This window comes from Coregonus clupeaformis, unplaced genomic scaffold (genome assembly GCF_020615455.1).
Source record: "Coregonus clupeaformis isolate EN_2021a unplaced genomic scaffold, ASM2061545v1 scaf0838, whole genome shotgun sequence".
Classification (NCBI taxonomy): domain Eukaryota; kingdom Metazoa; phylum Chordata; class Actinopteri; order Salmoniformes; family Salmonidae; genus Coregonus; species Coregonus clupeaformis.
Genome location: NW_025534293.1, coordinates 7,501 through 21,665, shown reverse-complemented (window position 1 = coordinate 21,665; position 14,165 = coordinate 7,501). Strand labels below are relative to the sequence as shown.

General features: G+C 45.5%; 1 protein-coding gene across 1 annotated transcript in view; it reads right to left on the bottom strand.

The window, feature by feature from the left end:
* The window catches only part of LOC121556629 (FRAS1-related extracellular matrix protein 2-like), a gene marked incomplete at its 5' end in the record, with an annotated part of 146,481 nt that extends 133,626 nt beyond the window's left edge, over nt 1-12,855 (bottom strand). The window contains one exon of the mRNA XM_045216882.1: nt 12,709-12,855. Coding sequence (XP_045072817.1) covers nt 12,709-12,855 — 147 coding nt within the window. The remainder of the gene's footprint in view (nt 1-12,708) is intronic.
* Between the last annotated feature and the right edge of the window lie 1,310 nt (nt 12,856-14,165).

Here is a 14,165-nt window from a genome sequence, read left to right as displayed (position 1 = left end):
AGACAGGGGAAGACAGGCACTAGGACAGAGAGGAAAGGTGAAGACAGGTGAAGACAGGCGCTAGGACAGAGAGGAAATGTGAAGACAGGTGAAGACAGGCGCTAGGACAGAGAGGAAATGTGTAGACAGGGGAAGACAGGCGCTAGGACAGAGAGGAAAGGTGTAGACAGGGGAAGACAGGGAAACGGCGCTAGGACAGAGAGGAAAGGTGTAGACAGGGGAAGACAGGAAATTCAGGAAGACAGGCGCTAGGACAGAGAGGAAAGGTGTAGACAGGGGAAGACAGGCGCTAGGACAGAGAGGAAAGGTGTAGACAGGGGAAGACAGGGGAAGACAGGCATTAGGGCAGAGAGGAAAGGTGAAGACAGGGGAAGACAGGCGCTAGGACAGAGAGGAAAGGTGTAGACAGGGGAAGACAGGCGCTAGGACAGAGAGGAAAGGTGTAGACAGGGGAAGACAGGGGAAGACAGGCGCTAGGACAGAGAGGAAAGGTGTAGACAGGGGAAGACAGGCGTTAGGACAGAGAGGAAAGGTGTAGACAGGGGAAGACAGGCGCTAGGACAGAGAGGAAAGGTGAAGACAGGTGAAGACAGGCGCTAGGACAGAGAGGAAAGGTGTAGACAGGGGAAGACAGGCGCTAGGACAGAGAGGAAAGGTGTAGACAGGGGAAGACAGGGGAAGACAGGCACTAGGACAGAGAGGAAAGGTGTAGACAGGGGAAGACAGGGGAAGACAGGCGCTAGGACAGAGAGGAAAGGTGTAGACAGGGGAACAGAGACAGGCTAGGACAGAGAGGAAAGGTAGACAGGGGAAGACAGGGGAAGACAGGCACTAGGACAGAGAGGAAAGGTGTAGACAGGGGAAGACAGGGGAAGACAGGCGCTAGGACAGAGAGGAATGGTGAAGACAGGGGAAGACAGGCGCTAGGACAGAGAGGAAAGGTGAAGACAGGGGAAGACAGGCGCTAGGACAGAGAGGAAAGGTGTAGACAGGTGAAGACAGGCGCTAGGACAGAGAGGAAAGGTGTAGACAGGGGAAGACAGGCGCTAGGACAGAGAGGAAAGGTGAAGACAGGTGAAGACAGGCGCTAGGACAGAGAGGAAAGGTGTAGACAGGGGAAGACAGGCGCTAGGACAGAGAGGAAAGGTGTAGACAGGGGAAGACAGGGGAAGACAGGCGTTAGGACAGAGAGGAAAGGTGAAGACAGGGGAAGACAGGCGCTAGGACAGAGAGGAAATGTGTAGACAGGTGAAGACAGGGGAAGACAGGCGTTAGGACAGGGAGGAAAGGTGTAGACAGGGGAAGACAGGCACTAGGACAGAGAGGAAAAGTGTAGACAGGGGAAGGCAGGGGAAGACAGGCGCTAGGACAGAGAGGAAAGGTGTAGACAGGGGAAGACAGGGGAAGACAGGCGCTAGGACAGAGAGGAAAGGTGTAGACAGGGGAAGACAGGGGAAGACAGGCACTAGGACAGAGAGGAAAGGTGAAGACAGGTGAAGACAGGCGCTAGGACAGAGAGGAAAGGTGTAGACAGGGGAAGACAGGGGAAGACAGGCACTAGGACAGAGAGGAAAGGTGAAGACAGGTGAAGACAGGCGCTAGGACAGAGAGGAAATGTGAAGACAGGTGAAGACAGGCGCTAGGACAGAGAGGAAATGTGTAGACAGGGGAAGACAGGCGCTAGGACAGAGAGGAAAGGTGTAGACAGGGGAAGACATGGGAAGACAGGCACTAGGACAGAGAGGAAAGGTGAAGACAGGTGAAGACAGGCGCTAGGACAGAGAGGAAATGTGTAGACAGGTGAAGACAGGCGCTAGGACAGAGAGGAAAGGTGTAGACAGGGGAAGACAGGCGCTAGGACAGAGAGGAAAGGTGTAGACAGGGGAAGACAGGGGAAGACAGGCGCTAGGACAGAGAGGAAATGTGAAGACAGGTGAAGACAGGCGCTAGGACAGAGAGGAAAGGTGTAGACAGGGGAAGACAGGGGAAGACAGGCATTAGGGCAGAGAGGAAAGGTGAAGACAGGGGAAGACAGGCGCTAGGACAGAGAGGAGGGTGTAGACAGGGGAAGACAGGCGCTAGGACAGAGAGGAAAGGTGTAGACAGGGGAAGACAGGGGAAGACAGGCGCTAGGACAGAGAGGAAAGGTGTAGACAGGGGAAGACAGGCGTTAGGACAGAGAGGAAAGGTGTAGACAGGGGAAGACAGGCGCTAGGACAGAGAGGAAAGGTGAAGACAGGTGAAGACAGGCGCTAGGACAGAGAGGAAAGGTGTAGACAGGGGAAGACAGGCGCTAGGACAGAGAGGAAAGGTGTAGACAGGGGAAGACAGGGGAAGACAGGCACTAGGACAGAGAGGAAAGGTGTAGACAGGGGAAGACAGGGGAAGACAGGCGCTAGGACAGAGAGGAAAGGTGTAGACAGGGGAAGACAGGCGCTAGGACAGAGAGGAAAGGTGTAGACAGGGGAAGACAGGGGAAGACAGGCACTAGGACAGAGAGGAAAGGTGAAGACAGGGGAAGACAGGCGCTAGGACAGAGAGGAAAGGTGAAGACAGGGGAAGACAGGCGCTAGGACAGAGAGGAAAGGTGTAGACAGGGGAAGACAGGGGAAGACAGGCGTTAGGACAGAGAGGAAAGGTGAAGACAGGGGAAGACAGGCGCTAGGACAGAGAGGAAAGGTGTAGACAGGTGAAGACAGGGGAAGACAGGCGTTAGGACAGGGAGGAAAGGTGAAGACAGGGGAAGACAGGCACTAGGACAGAGAGGAAAAGTGTAGACAGGGGAAGGCAGGGGAAGACAGGCGCTAGGACAGAGAGGAAAGGTGTAGACAGGGGAAGACAGGGGAAGACAGGCGCTAGGACAGAGAGGAAAGGTGTAGACAGGGGAAGACAGGGGAAGACAGGCACTAGGACAGAGAGGAAAGGTGAAGACAGGTGAAGACAGGCGCTAGGACAGAGAGGAAATGTGTAGACAGGGGAAGACAGGCGCTAGGACAGAGAGGAAAGGTGTAGACAGGGGAAGACAGGCGCTAGGACAGAGAGGAAAGGTGTAGACAGGGGAAGACAGGGGAAGACAGGCGCTAGGACAGAGAGGAAAGGTGTAGACAGGGGAAGACAGGCGCTAGGACAGAGAGGAAAGGTGTAGACAGGGGAAGACAGGGGAAGACAGGCATTAGGGCAGAGAGGAAAGGTGAAGACAGGGGAAGACAGGCGCTAGGACAGAGAGGAAAGGTGTAGACAGGGGAAGACAGGCGCTAGGACAGAGAGGAAAGGTGTAGACAGGGGAAGACAGGGGAAGACAGGCGCTAGGACAGAGAGGAAAGGTGTAGACAGGGGAAGACAGTTGAAGAAAGGGGCTAGGACAGGGAAGACAGGTGAAGAAAGGGGCTAGGACAGGGAAGACAGGGGAAGACAGGGGCTAGGACAGGGAAGACAGGGGAAGACAGGGGCTAGGACAGGGAAGACAGGTGAAGACAGGGGCTAGGACAGGGAAGACAGGTGAAGACAGGCGCTAGGACAGGGAAGACAGGTGTGCTGTGAGTGTAAATGAGGTGATGGACGACCACTAGTGATCACAGAGGTTAACCTGTTGACAGATAAATGACTGGAGCTTAGATCTGGAAAGGTGTATTATGTCAAACTGCCTGTGTCCAGGTGTGTGAATGTGAGGATGCTATGTCAAGTCAAATCAAATTGTATTTGTCCCATGCACTGAATACAACAGCTGTATACCTTACCGTGAAATGCTTACTTACAAGCCCTTAACCAACAATGCAGTTCAGGAAATAGAGTTAAGAAAATATTTACTAAATACACTAAAGTAGAAAAAAATAAAAAGTTTTTTTCCATCTTCGTAACATTGCATAAATCTGATTTTTATTGCAGAAAAGCTAATCCATGCTTTTGTCACTTCTAGATTAGACTACTGCAATGCTCTACTCTCTGGCTACCTGGATAACGCACTAAATAAACTTCAGTTAGTGGTAAACACGGTTGCTTGAATTCTGACTAGAACCCAAACATTTGATCATATTACTCCAGTGCTAGACTTCCTGTTAAGGCTAGGGCTGATTTTAAGGTTTTACTGCTAACCTACAAAGCATTACATGGGCTTGCTCCTACCTATCTCTCGCTTGGTCCTGCCGTACATACAGTTAAAGTCGGAAGTTTACATACACTTAGGTTGGAGTCATTAAAACTGGTTTTTCAACCACTCCACAAAGTTCTTGTTAACAAACTATCGTTTTGGCAAGTCGGTTAGGACATCTACTTTGTGCATGACACAAGTAATTTTTCCAACAATTGTTTACAGACAGATTATTTCACTTATAATTCACTGTATCACAATTCCAGTGGGTCAGAAGATTACATACACTAAGTTGACTGTGTCTTTAAACAGCTTGGAAAATTCCAGAAAATGATGTAATGGCTTTAGAAGCTTCTGATAGGCTAATTGACATCATTTGAGTCAATTGGAGGTGTACCTGTGGATGTATTTCAAGGCCTACCTTCAAACTCAGTGCCTCTTCGCTTGACATCATGGGAAAATCTAAAGAAATCAGCCAAGACCTCCACAAGTCTGGTTCATCCTTGGGAGCAATTACCAAATGCCTGAAGGTACCACGTTCATCTGTACAAATAATAGTACGCAAACACCATGGGACCACGCAGCCGTCATACCGCTCAGGAAGGAGACGCGATCTATCTCCTAGAGATGAACATACTTTGGTGCGAAAAGTGCAAATCAATCCCAGAACAACAGCAAAGGACCTTGTGAAGATCCTGGAGGAAACAGGTACAAAAGTATCTATATCCACATTAAAACGAGTCCTATATCGACATAACCTGAAAGGCCGCTCATCAAGGAAGAAGCCACAGCTCCAAAACCGCCATAAAAAAGCCATGGATTACAACTGCAAATGGGGACAAAGATCGTACTTTTTGGAGAAATGTCCTCTGGTCTGAAGAAACAAATATAGAACTGTTTGTCCATAATGACCATCGTTATGTTTGGAGGGAAAAGGGGGTTGCTTGCAAGCCGAAGAACACCATCCCAACCGTGAAGAACGGGGGTGGCAGCATCATGCTGTGGGGGTGCTTTGCTGCAGGAGGGACTGGTGCACTTCACAACATAGATGGCATCATGAGGAAGGAAAATGATGTGGATATATTGAAGCATCATCTCAAGACATCAGTCAGGAAGTTAAAGCTTGGTCGCAAATGGGTCTTTCAAATGGACAATGACACCAAGTATACTTCCAAAGTTGTGGCAAAATGGCTTAAGGACAACAAAGTCAAGGTATTGGAGTGGCCATCACAAAGCCCTGACCTCAATCCTATAGAACATTTGTGGGCAGAACTGAAAAAGCGTGTGCGAGCAAGGAGGCCTACAAACCTGACTCAGTTACACCTGCTCTGTCAGGAAAAATGGGCCAAAATTCACCCAATTTATTGTAGGAAGCTTGTGGAAGGCTACCCGAAACGTTTCATCCAAGTTAAACAATTTAAAGACAATGCTACCAAATACTAATTGAGTGTATGTAAATTTCTGACCCACTGGGAATGTGATGAAAGAAATAAAAGCTGAAAGAAATAATTATCTCTACTATTATTCTGACATTTCACATTCTTCAAATAAAGTGGTGATCCTAACTGATCTAAGACAGGGCATTTTTACTAGGATTAAATGTTAGGAATTGTAAAAAACAGAGTTTAAATGTATTTGGCTAAGGTGTATGTAAACTTCCGACTTCAAATGTACCTACACGTACGCTACGGTCACAAGACCGGCTCGGTCGTAGCCGGCCACGACCGGGAGACCCATGGGGCGGCGCACAATTGGCCCAGCGTCGTCCAGGGTAGGGGAGGGAATGGCCGGCAGGGATGTAGCTCAGTTGGCAGAGCATGGCGTTTGCAACGCCAGGGTTGTGGGTTCGATTCCAACGGGGGGCCAGTATGAAAAATAAAAAAATTATGTATGCACTCACTAACTGTAAGTCGCTCTGGATAAGAGCGTCTGCTAAAATGACTAAAATGTCAAATGTAAGACGCAGGCCTCCTTATTGTAATCAGGAGGATAGATGGTCAGATTTGTAAAATGGAGGCTGAGGGAGAGCTTTGTATGCATCTCTGTGTGTGGAGTAAAGGTGGTCTAGAAATTATTGTCCCCTCTAGTTGCACATGTAGAAATTAGGTAAAACGGATTTAAGTTTGCCTGCATTAAAAACTGCCTTTGTCCAGGTGTGTTGATGTGAGGATACTATGTCCAGCTGTGTTGATGTGAGGAAGCTATGTCAAACTGCCTTTGTCCAGGTGTGTTGATGTGAGGATGCTATGTCAAACTGCCTTTGTCCAGGTGTGTTGATGTGAGGATGCTATGTCAAACTGCCTTTGTCCAGGTGTGAGGATGCTATGTCAAACTGCCTTTGTCCAGGTGTGTTGATGTGAGGATGCTATGTCAAACTGCCTTTGTCCAGGTGTGTTGATGTGAGGATGCTATGTCAAACTGCCTTTGTCCAGGTGTGAGGATGCTATGTCAAACTGCCTTTGTCCAGGTGTGTTGATGTGAGGATACTATGTCAAACTGCGTTGATCCGTGTGCTGATGTCAGACTACCTATGTCCAGGTGTGTTGATGTGAGGATGCTATGTCAAACTGCCTTTGTCCAGGTGTGTTGATGTGAGGATGCTATGTCAAACTGCCTTTGTCCAGGTGTGAAGGATGCTATGTCAAACTGCCTTTGTCCAGGTGTGTTGTGTAGGATGCTATGTCAAACTGCCTTTGTCCAGGTGTGTTGATGTGAGGATGCTATGTCAAACTGCCTTTGTCCAGGTGTGTTGATGTGAGGATGCTATGTCAAACTGCCTTTGTCCAGGTGTGAGGATGTGAGGATGCTATGTCAAACTGCCTTTGTCCAGGTGTGTTGATGTGAGGATGCTATGTCAAACTGCCTTTGTCCAGGTGTGTTGATGTGAGGATGCTATGTCAAACTGCCTTTGTCCAGGTGTGTTGATGTGAGGATGCTATGTCAAACTGCCTTTGTCCAGGTGTGTTGATGTGAGGATGCTATGTCAAACTGCCTTTGTCCAGGTGTGTTGATGTGAGGATGCTATGTCAAACTGCCTTTGTCCAGGTGTGTTGATGTGAGGATGCTATGTCAAACTGCCTTTGTCCAGGTGTGTTGATGTGAGGATGCTATGTCAAACTGCCTTTGTCCAGGTGTGTTGATGTGAGGATGCTATGTCAAACTGCCTTTGTCCAGGTGTGTTGATGTGAGGATGCTATGTCAAACTGCCTTTGTCCAGGTGTGTTGATGTGAGGATGATATGTCAAACTGCCTTTGTCCAGGTGTGTTGATGTGAGGATGCTATGTCAAACTGCCTTTGTCCAGGTGTGTTGATGTGAGGATGCTATGTCAAACTGCCTTTGTCCAGGTGTGTTGATGTGAGGATGCTATGTCAAACTGCCTTTGTCAAAGGGTCTCATTTATAACTATTGCATACATTTTGCACTACAGTTCTGCGTGCACCATTTCTGAAAAGGCACCTATAAAAATATTGATATTTATAAACTCAGCGAATGCCAAACATGTTTCCTGTTATAAATCAGACCTGTCATAAAACTGTGCGCGTTAACAACTATTAAAACTCTGCCTGCAAAACGCCCTCCATTCACCTTTTATGGTGACAATAACACCCTTTATTTGCTGTATAATTTGGAACTATTTGCATTATGCCACGGCAGTTACTAAATGAAAGAGCAATGGCAATTGTGATCACATTGCTTTACAGGTGTGGGCGGAATGCCCATCCCAACACACCTGGACACAGGCAGTTTGACATAGCATCCCCACACCAACACACAGGCAGTTTGACATAGCATCCCCACCAGAGTATGTGAGCGGAGCTGGAGCATTGCGTGAACCAATTTGACTGGAGCGTGGAGCGAGTTTCCCAAAGGCTGGATTGTCGACCTTCTCGCCCTCCAGCACCCTCCAGCACCGCTCCTGTAGTGCAGCAGGCCCAGCATAGCCCCTTGCTTTAGCTACTGTCATGGAGTTCAATAAATATATTCATAAAGAAACTGATAAAACACACAGGTGCTAAATCAAGGTGAATTACAAAGATGAGGACCAAGGTGATGTCATTTCCTTTTTTTACATTTTTAGTCATTTAGCAGACGCTCTTATCCAGAGCGACTTACAGGAGCAATTAGGGTTAAGCGCCTTGCTCAGGGGGCACATCGACAGATTTTTCACCTAGTCGGCTCAGGGATTAGAACCAGCGACCTTTCGGTTACTGGCACAACGCTCTTAACCACTAAGCTACCTGCCGCCCTATAACTAAAGAATCATTGTAAAAAGACACGTATCCTGAAAGGCATCATGGCGTACTTACCACACGCTAACAGAAAGCAACGAGTAGCTGGGTAGCTCGCTAATCGTCATTGTAGCAAAGTATTTATGAACTAAAAATCAGATCTCTTACAAGTTTAGTTCATTTTTGCTCTACTATCTATACATCAGGACATCATTGATTTGGCATATTACATATTTCAAGGAGCTTTCCGTTTTGATAGGGTTATTTTACCTAAAATCCTTTAGGCCTACATACAGAAAAAACAACAAAAAAACAACGACGCATCCTGCCCGGCATGGCAAGAGTGGCCTGAAGGGTGTTTAGCATCCCCAGTTGCTCTGCAAGAGCGGAGAGGATATTCTCCGCTGCAGGGCTGCTCTCCAGTCACCATGGAGAGGATATTATCCGCTGCAGGGCTGCTCTCCAGGCAACACTGCATGAGCCTGAAGCCACAGACGCTGGCTAAACTCGTGTTTCTAAAAATGAATTCAAAGGCACGGTAGATTGAGCCTAATAAGGCATTTTTCGTTTAATTTGTATTTCATTTTAATTAAGTCACAGCCTATATTATTCGCAATTTACAGACTATAATGACTTAATACAACTAAATGTTGTTTAAATGCTGAGCGCTTAATGTCCCTGCCAGCCTAGTGTGTTAAGGGTTGGGGTGAGGTGTGACCCAGGTGCGGTGCCGGATATACAGCAGGCGGTAGGCAGAGATGGTGAAACAAGGATCTTTACTGGTGGTCCCGAAGCCAAAATACAAATTAACAGACTTATCACGATAAAAGAAAGGTGGAGCAAATAAGTCTCCAAAAACCGGCTGACAGCCAAAAATACGAAATACTACCTAAGACTGAAACAAATAACGAAACAGCACGAGAGCACTTCTCAAGTACCTGTACATAGATCTCCGATCAGACACTGAGTGGTACTGCTGGACATAGAGAAACTAGCAGAGGAAACTGAGCAAGGGAAAACACAGGGAAGTGAGGGCATAAATACACAGGTGAACCGATAGACACAGGTGACACCAATAGGATGGTGATTAGTCCAAGACTGTGAGTGAGGAGGTGCCTAAGGTTGTCGGAGGATGACACCTAGTGGGTCGCTCCGGAACTGCGACCCCCCCTCCTGTAACACTAGTGTGTCGCACTCGCAAATGCTTCACAATGTATTTGTTTGTAGGCTATAGTCTTGAAATAATTGAAATAATAGGCTCCCTGTCTGTCTCCTGACCTATTTAGAGTGTTTATATGCTGTTTAATATGACATGATGAGCGCGTGTTACAGTCACCTTTTCCTGTTGTTTATTAAAATAATTGTCATTCAAATCGTATCGTTTGGTTTCAATACTTCAAAACCAAATGGTACGTCCAGGTAGTTACACAAATATACTATTTTCACATCGTTACAACACTGTATATAGCCATAATATGACATTTGAATTTCTCCCACCCTTTGGAACTTTTGTCAGTGTAATGTTTTCATTTTTATTGTTTATTTCACTTTTGTTTATGATCTATATAATTTGCTTTGGCAATGTAAACATATGTTTCCCATGCCAATAAAGCCTATTGAATTGAGAGAGAGAGAGAGAGAGAGAGAGAGAGAGAGAGAGAGATTGAGAAGGAGAGAGAGAGATAAAGAGAGAACTCTAAAGATGGAAGTAGATAATTGACATCCTTAAGGATCTCTCTCTATCCTCATCCTCTCCCTCTCTCGATCCTCCATCCTCTCTCTCTCTCTCTCTCTCTCTCTCTCTCTCTCTCTCTCTCTCTCTCTCTCTCTCGATGGCCTGGACAGGGCCTCTGGGCTGTGTTTGTTTGTGTGTGGGTGTGTTGGATCGAAGATAACCAGGTGTTCACATCACACACTCCACTGAGAGATGGGGAGTCAGGGAGCAGGCTTTCATGTTTCACCCTAGAGATACCCTCTGTGCAGTAAGAACCTTCCTCAGAGAAAACGTTTCTGAACATTCATGTGGATAATCAAGAATTAATTGTGAATAATGATGAGTGAGAAGGTTACAGAGACACAAAGATCATACCCAATAAAAAATGCTAACCTTCCCTGTTATTGGTAGTGGTGAGAGGTTCGCATGTTTTGTTGTGGCCTCTGAAACTTTCTCATTCATCATTATTCATGATGCATTCATAATTTTTCTTAATCATGGCATTATCAGTGTTAATTTAGAAGTTCTCAGAAACGTCTTATCGACTCACTTAGAACATCTTTTCGACTCACTTAGAAAGAAAACTAAACGTACTACTGGCCAAAACATAATCCAAAACACAGCCAAAAGAAACAAGTTTGTAAACTCACAAGCTTGATGTAGTCATAGAGTGCAAGGAATATGGGACCAAATACTAAACGTTTGACTACTTTGATACACTATAAGTGAATTTGTCCAAATATTTATGAGTTGTTGCCTTACAATCTGGAATTAAAAATGACTTTTGGGGCGTTTGTATCATTTGATTTATACAACATGCCTACCACTTTGAAGATGAAAAACATTTTTTTTGTGAAACAAACAAGAAATAAGACAAAAAAACAGAAAACTTGAGCGTGCATAACTATTCACCCCCCCAAAGTCAATACTTTGTAGAGCCACCTTTTGCAGCAATTACAGCTGCAAGTCTCTTGGGGTATGTCTCTATAAGCTTGGCACATCTAGCCACTGGGATTTTTGCCCATTATTCAAGGAGAAACTGCTCCAGCTCCTTCAAGTTGGATGGGTTCCACTGGTGTACAGCAATATTTAAGTCATACCACAGATTCTCAATTGGATTGAGGTCTGGGCTGTGACTAGGCCATTCCAAGACATTTAAATGTTTCTCCTTAAACCACTCAAGTGTTGCTTTAGCAGTATGTTTAGGGTCATTGTCCTGCTGGAAGGTGAACCTCCGTCCCAGTCTCAAATCTCTGGAAGACTGAAACAGGTTTCCCTCAAGAATTTCCCTGTATTTAGCGCCATCCATCATTCCTTCAATTCTGACCAGTTTCCCAGTCCCTGCCGATGAAAAACATCCCCACAGCATGATGCTGCCACCACCATGCTTCACTGTGGGGATGGTGTTCTCGGGGTGATGAGAGGTATTGGGTTTGCGCCAGACATAGCATTTTCCTTGATGTCCAAAAAGCTAAATTTTTGTCTCATCTGATCAGAGTACCTTCTTCCATATGTTTGGGGAGTCTCCCACATGGCTTTTGGCCAACACCAAACGTGTTTGCTTATTTTTTTCTTTAAGTAATGGCTTTCTTCTGGCCACTCTTCCGTAAAGCCCAGCTCTGTGGAGTGTACGGCTTAAAATGGTCCTATGGACAGATACTCCAATCTCCGCTGTGGAGCTTTGCAGCTCCTTCAGGGTTATCTTTGGTCTCTTTGTTGCCTCTCTGATTAATGCCCTCCTTGCCTGGTCTGTGAGTTTTGGTGGGCGGCCCTCTCTTGGCAGGTTTGTTGTGGTGCCATATTCTTTCCATTTTTTAATAATGGATATAATGGTGCTTCGTGGGATGTTCAAAGTTTCAGATATTTTTTTATAACCCAACCCTGATCTGTACTTCTCCACAACTTTGTCCCTGACCTGTTTGGAGAGCTCCTTGGTCTTCATGGTGCCGCTTGCTTGTTGGTGCCCCTTATTTAGTGGTGTTGCAGACTCTGGGGCCTTTCAGAACAGGTGTATATATACTGATATCATGTGACAGATCATGTGATACTTAGATTGCACACAGGTGGACTTTATTTAACTAATTATGTGACTTCTGAAGGTAATTGGTTGCACCAGATCTTATTTAGGGTCTTCATAGCAAAGGGGATGAATACATATGTAAACACCACTTTTCCGTTATTTATTTTGTATAATTTTTTGAAACAAGTAATTTTTTTCATTTCACTTCACCAATTTGGACTATTTTGTGTAAGTCCATTACATGAAATCCAAATAAAAATATATTTCTATTACAGGTTGTAATGCAACAAAATAGGAATAACGCCAAGGGGGATGAATACTTTTGCAAGGCACTGTATGAAAATACCCTATAGTGAAAGGTGACATTCTTGTCGCCTCAAAAATGTGATCTCAAATCAACAATTCTGGAGTATAGAGCCAAATAAAAAAAATGAGCTTCCACTCCATAAAAAATATATATATGTGGACAGGGAAGCTCATTTTTTTTATTTGGCTCATTTAATAGGGTATTTTCATTCACCCTCTCAATTATTTATTTGCCTTCTCTTCTATCTCTTCTCATTCACAAACACACACACACACACACACACACACACACACACACACACACACAAACTCACCCCCAATTCACCAAACACGCCACCCTCCCCACTCACCTATGAAGGAGGTTTCTCCCAGGTACCCTCGTCGTTTCAGGACCACCTCCAGGAACGTGTTCTGCTCATCCACAACATAGTACTCTCTCTCCAGAGAGATCCAGGACCAGTCCAGTTGGAACTGCTGCTCCTTCAGCTTGTTTCCACCTGGACACAATACACCGCCACACACAGGTACAGTTGAAGTCGGAAGTTTACATACCCCTTAGCCAAATACATTTAAACTCAGTTTTTCCACAATTCCTGACATTTAATCCTAGTAATAATTCCCTGTCTTAGGTCAGTTAGGATTCACCACTTTATTTAAAGAATGTGAAATGTCAGAATAATAGTAGAGAGAATGATTTATTTCAGCTTTTATTTATTTCATCACATTCCCAGTGGGTCAGAAGTTTACATACACTCAATTAGTATTTGGTAGCATTGTCTTTAAATTGTTTAACTTGAGTCAAACGTTTCGGGTAGCCTTCCACAAGCTTCCCACAATAAGTTGGGTGAATTTTGGCCCATTCCTCCTGACAGAGCTGGTGTAACTGAGTCAGGTTTGTAGGCCTCCTTGCTCGCACACGCTTTTTCAGTTCTGCCCACACATTTTCTATAGGATTGAGGTCAGGGCTTTGTGATGGCCACTCCAATGCCTTGACTTTGTTGTCCTTAAGCCATTTTGCCACAACTTTGGAAGTATGCTTGGGGTCATTGTCCATTTGGAAGACCCATTTGTGACCAAGCTTTAACTTCCTGACTGATGTCTTGAGATGTTGCTTCAATATATCCACATAATTTTCCTTCCTCATGATGCCATCTATTTTGTGAAGTGCACCAGTCCCTCCTGCAGCAAAGCACCCCCACAGCATGATGCTGCCACACCCGTGCTTCACGGTTGGGATGGTGTTCTCGGGGCGGCAGGTAGCTTGGTGGTTAAGAGCGTTGTGCCAGTAACTGAAAGGTCGCTGGTTCTAATCCCCGAGCCGACTCAGTGAAAAATCTGTCGATGTGCCCTTGAGCAAAGCACTTAACCCTAATTGCTCCTGTAAGTCGCTCTGGATAAGAGCGTCTGCTAAATGACTAAAATGTAAAATGTTCTTCAGCTTGCAAGCAACGCCCTTTTTCCTCCAAACATAACGATGGTCATTATGGACAAACAGTTATATTTTTGTTTCATCAGACCAGAGGACATTTCTCCAAAAAGTACGATCTTTGTCCCCATGTGCAGTTGCAAACCGTAGTCTGGCATCATTTTCTAACATTTTCAAAGCTGTTTAAAGGCACAGTCAACTTACTGTATGTAAACTTCTGACCCACTGGAATTGTGATACAGTGAATTATAAGTGAAATAATCTGTCTGTAAACAATTGTTGGAAAAGTTACTTGTGTCATGCACAAAGTAGATGTCCTAACTAACTTGCCAAAACTATAGTTTGTTAAAAAGAAATGTGTGGAGTGGTTGAAAACTTGTT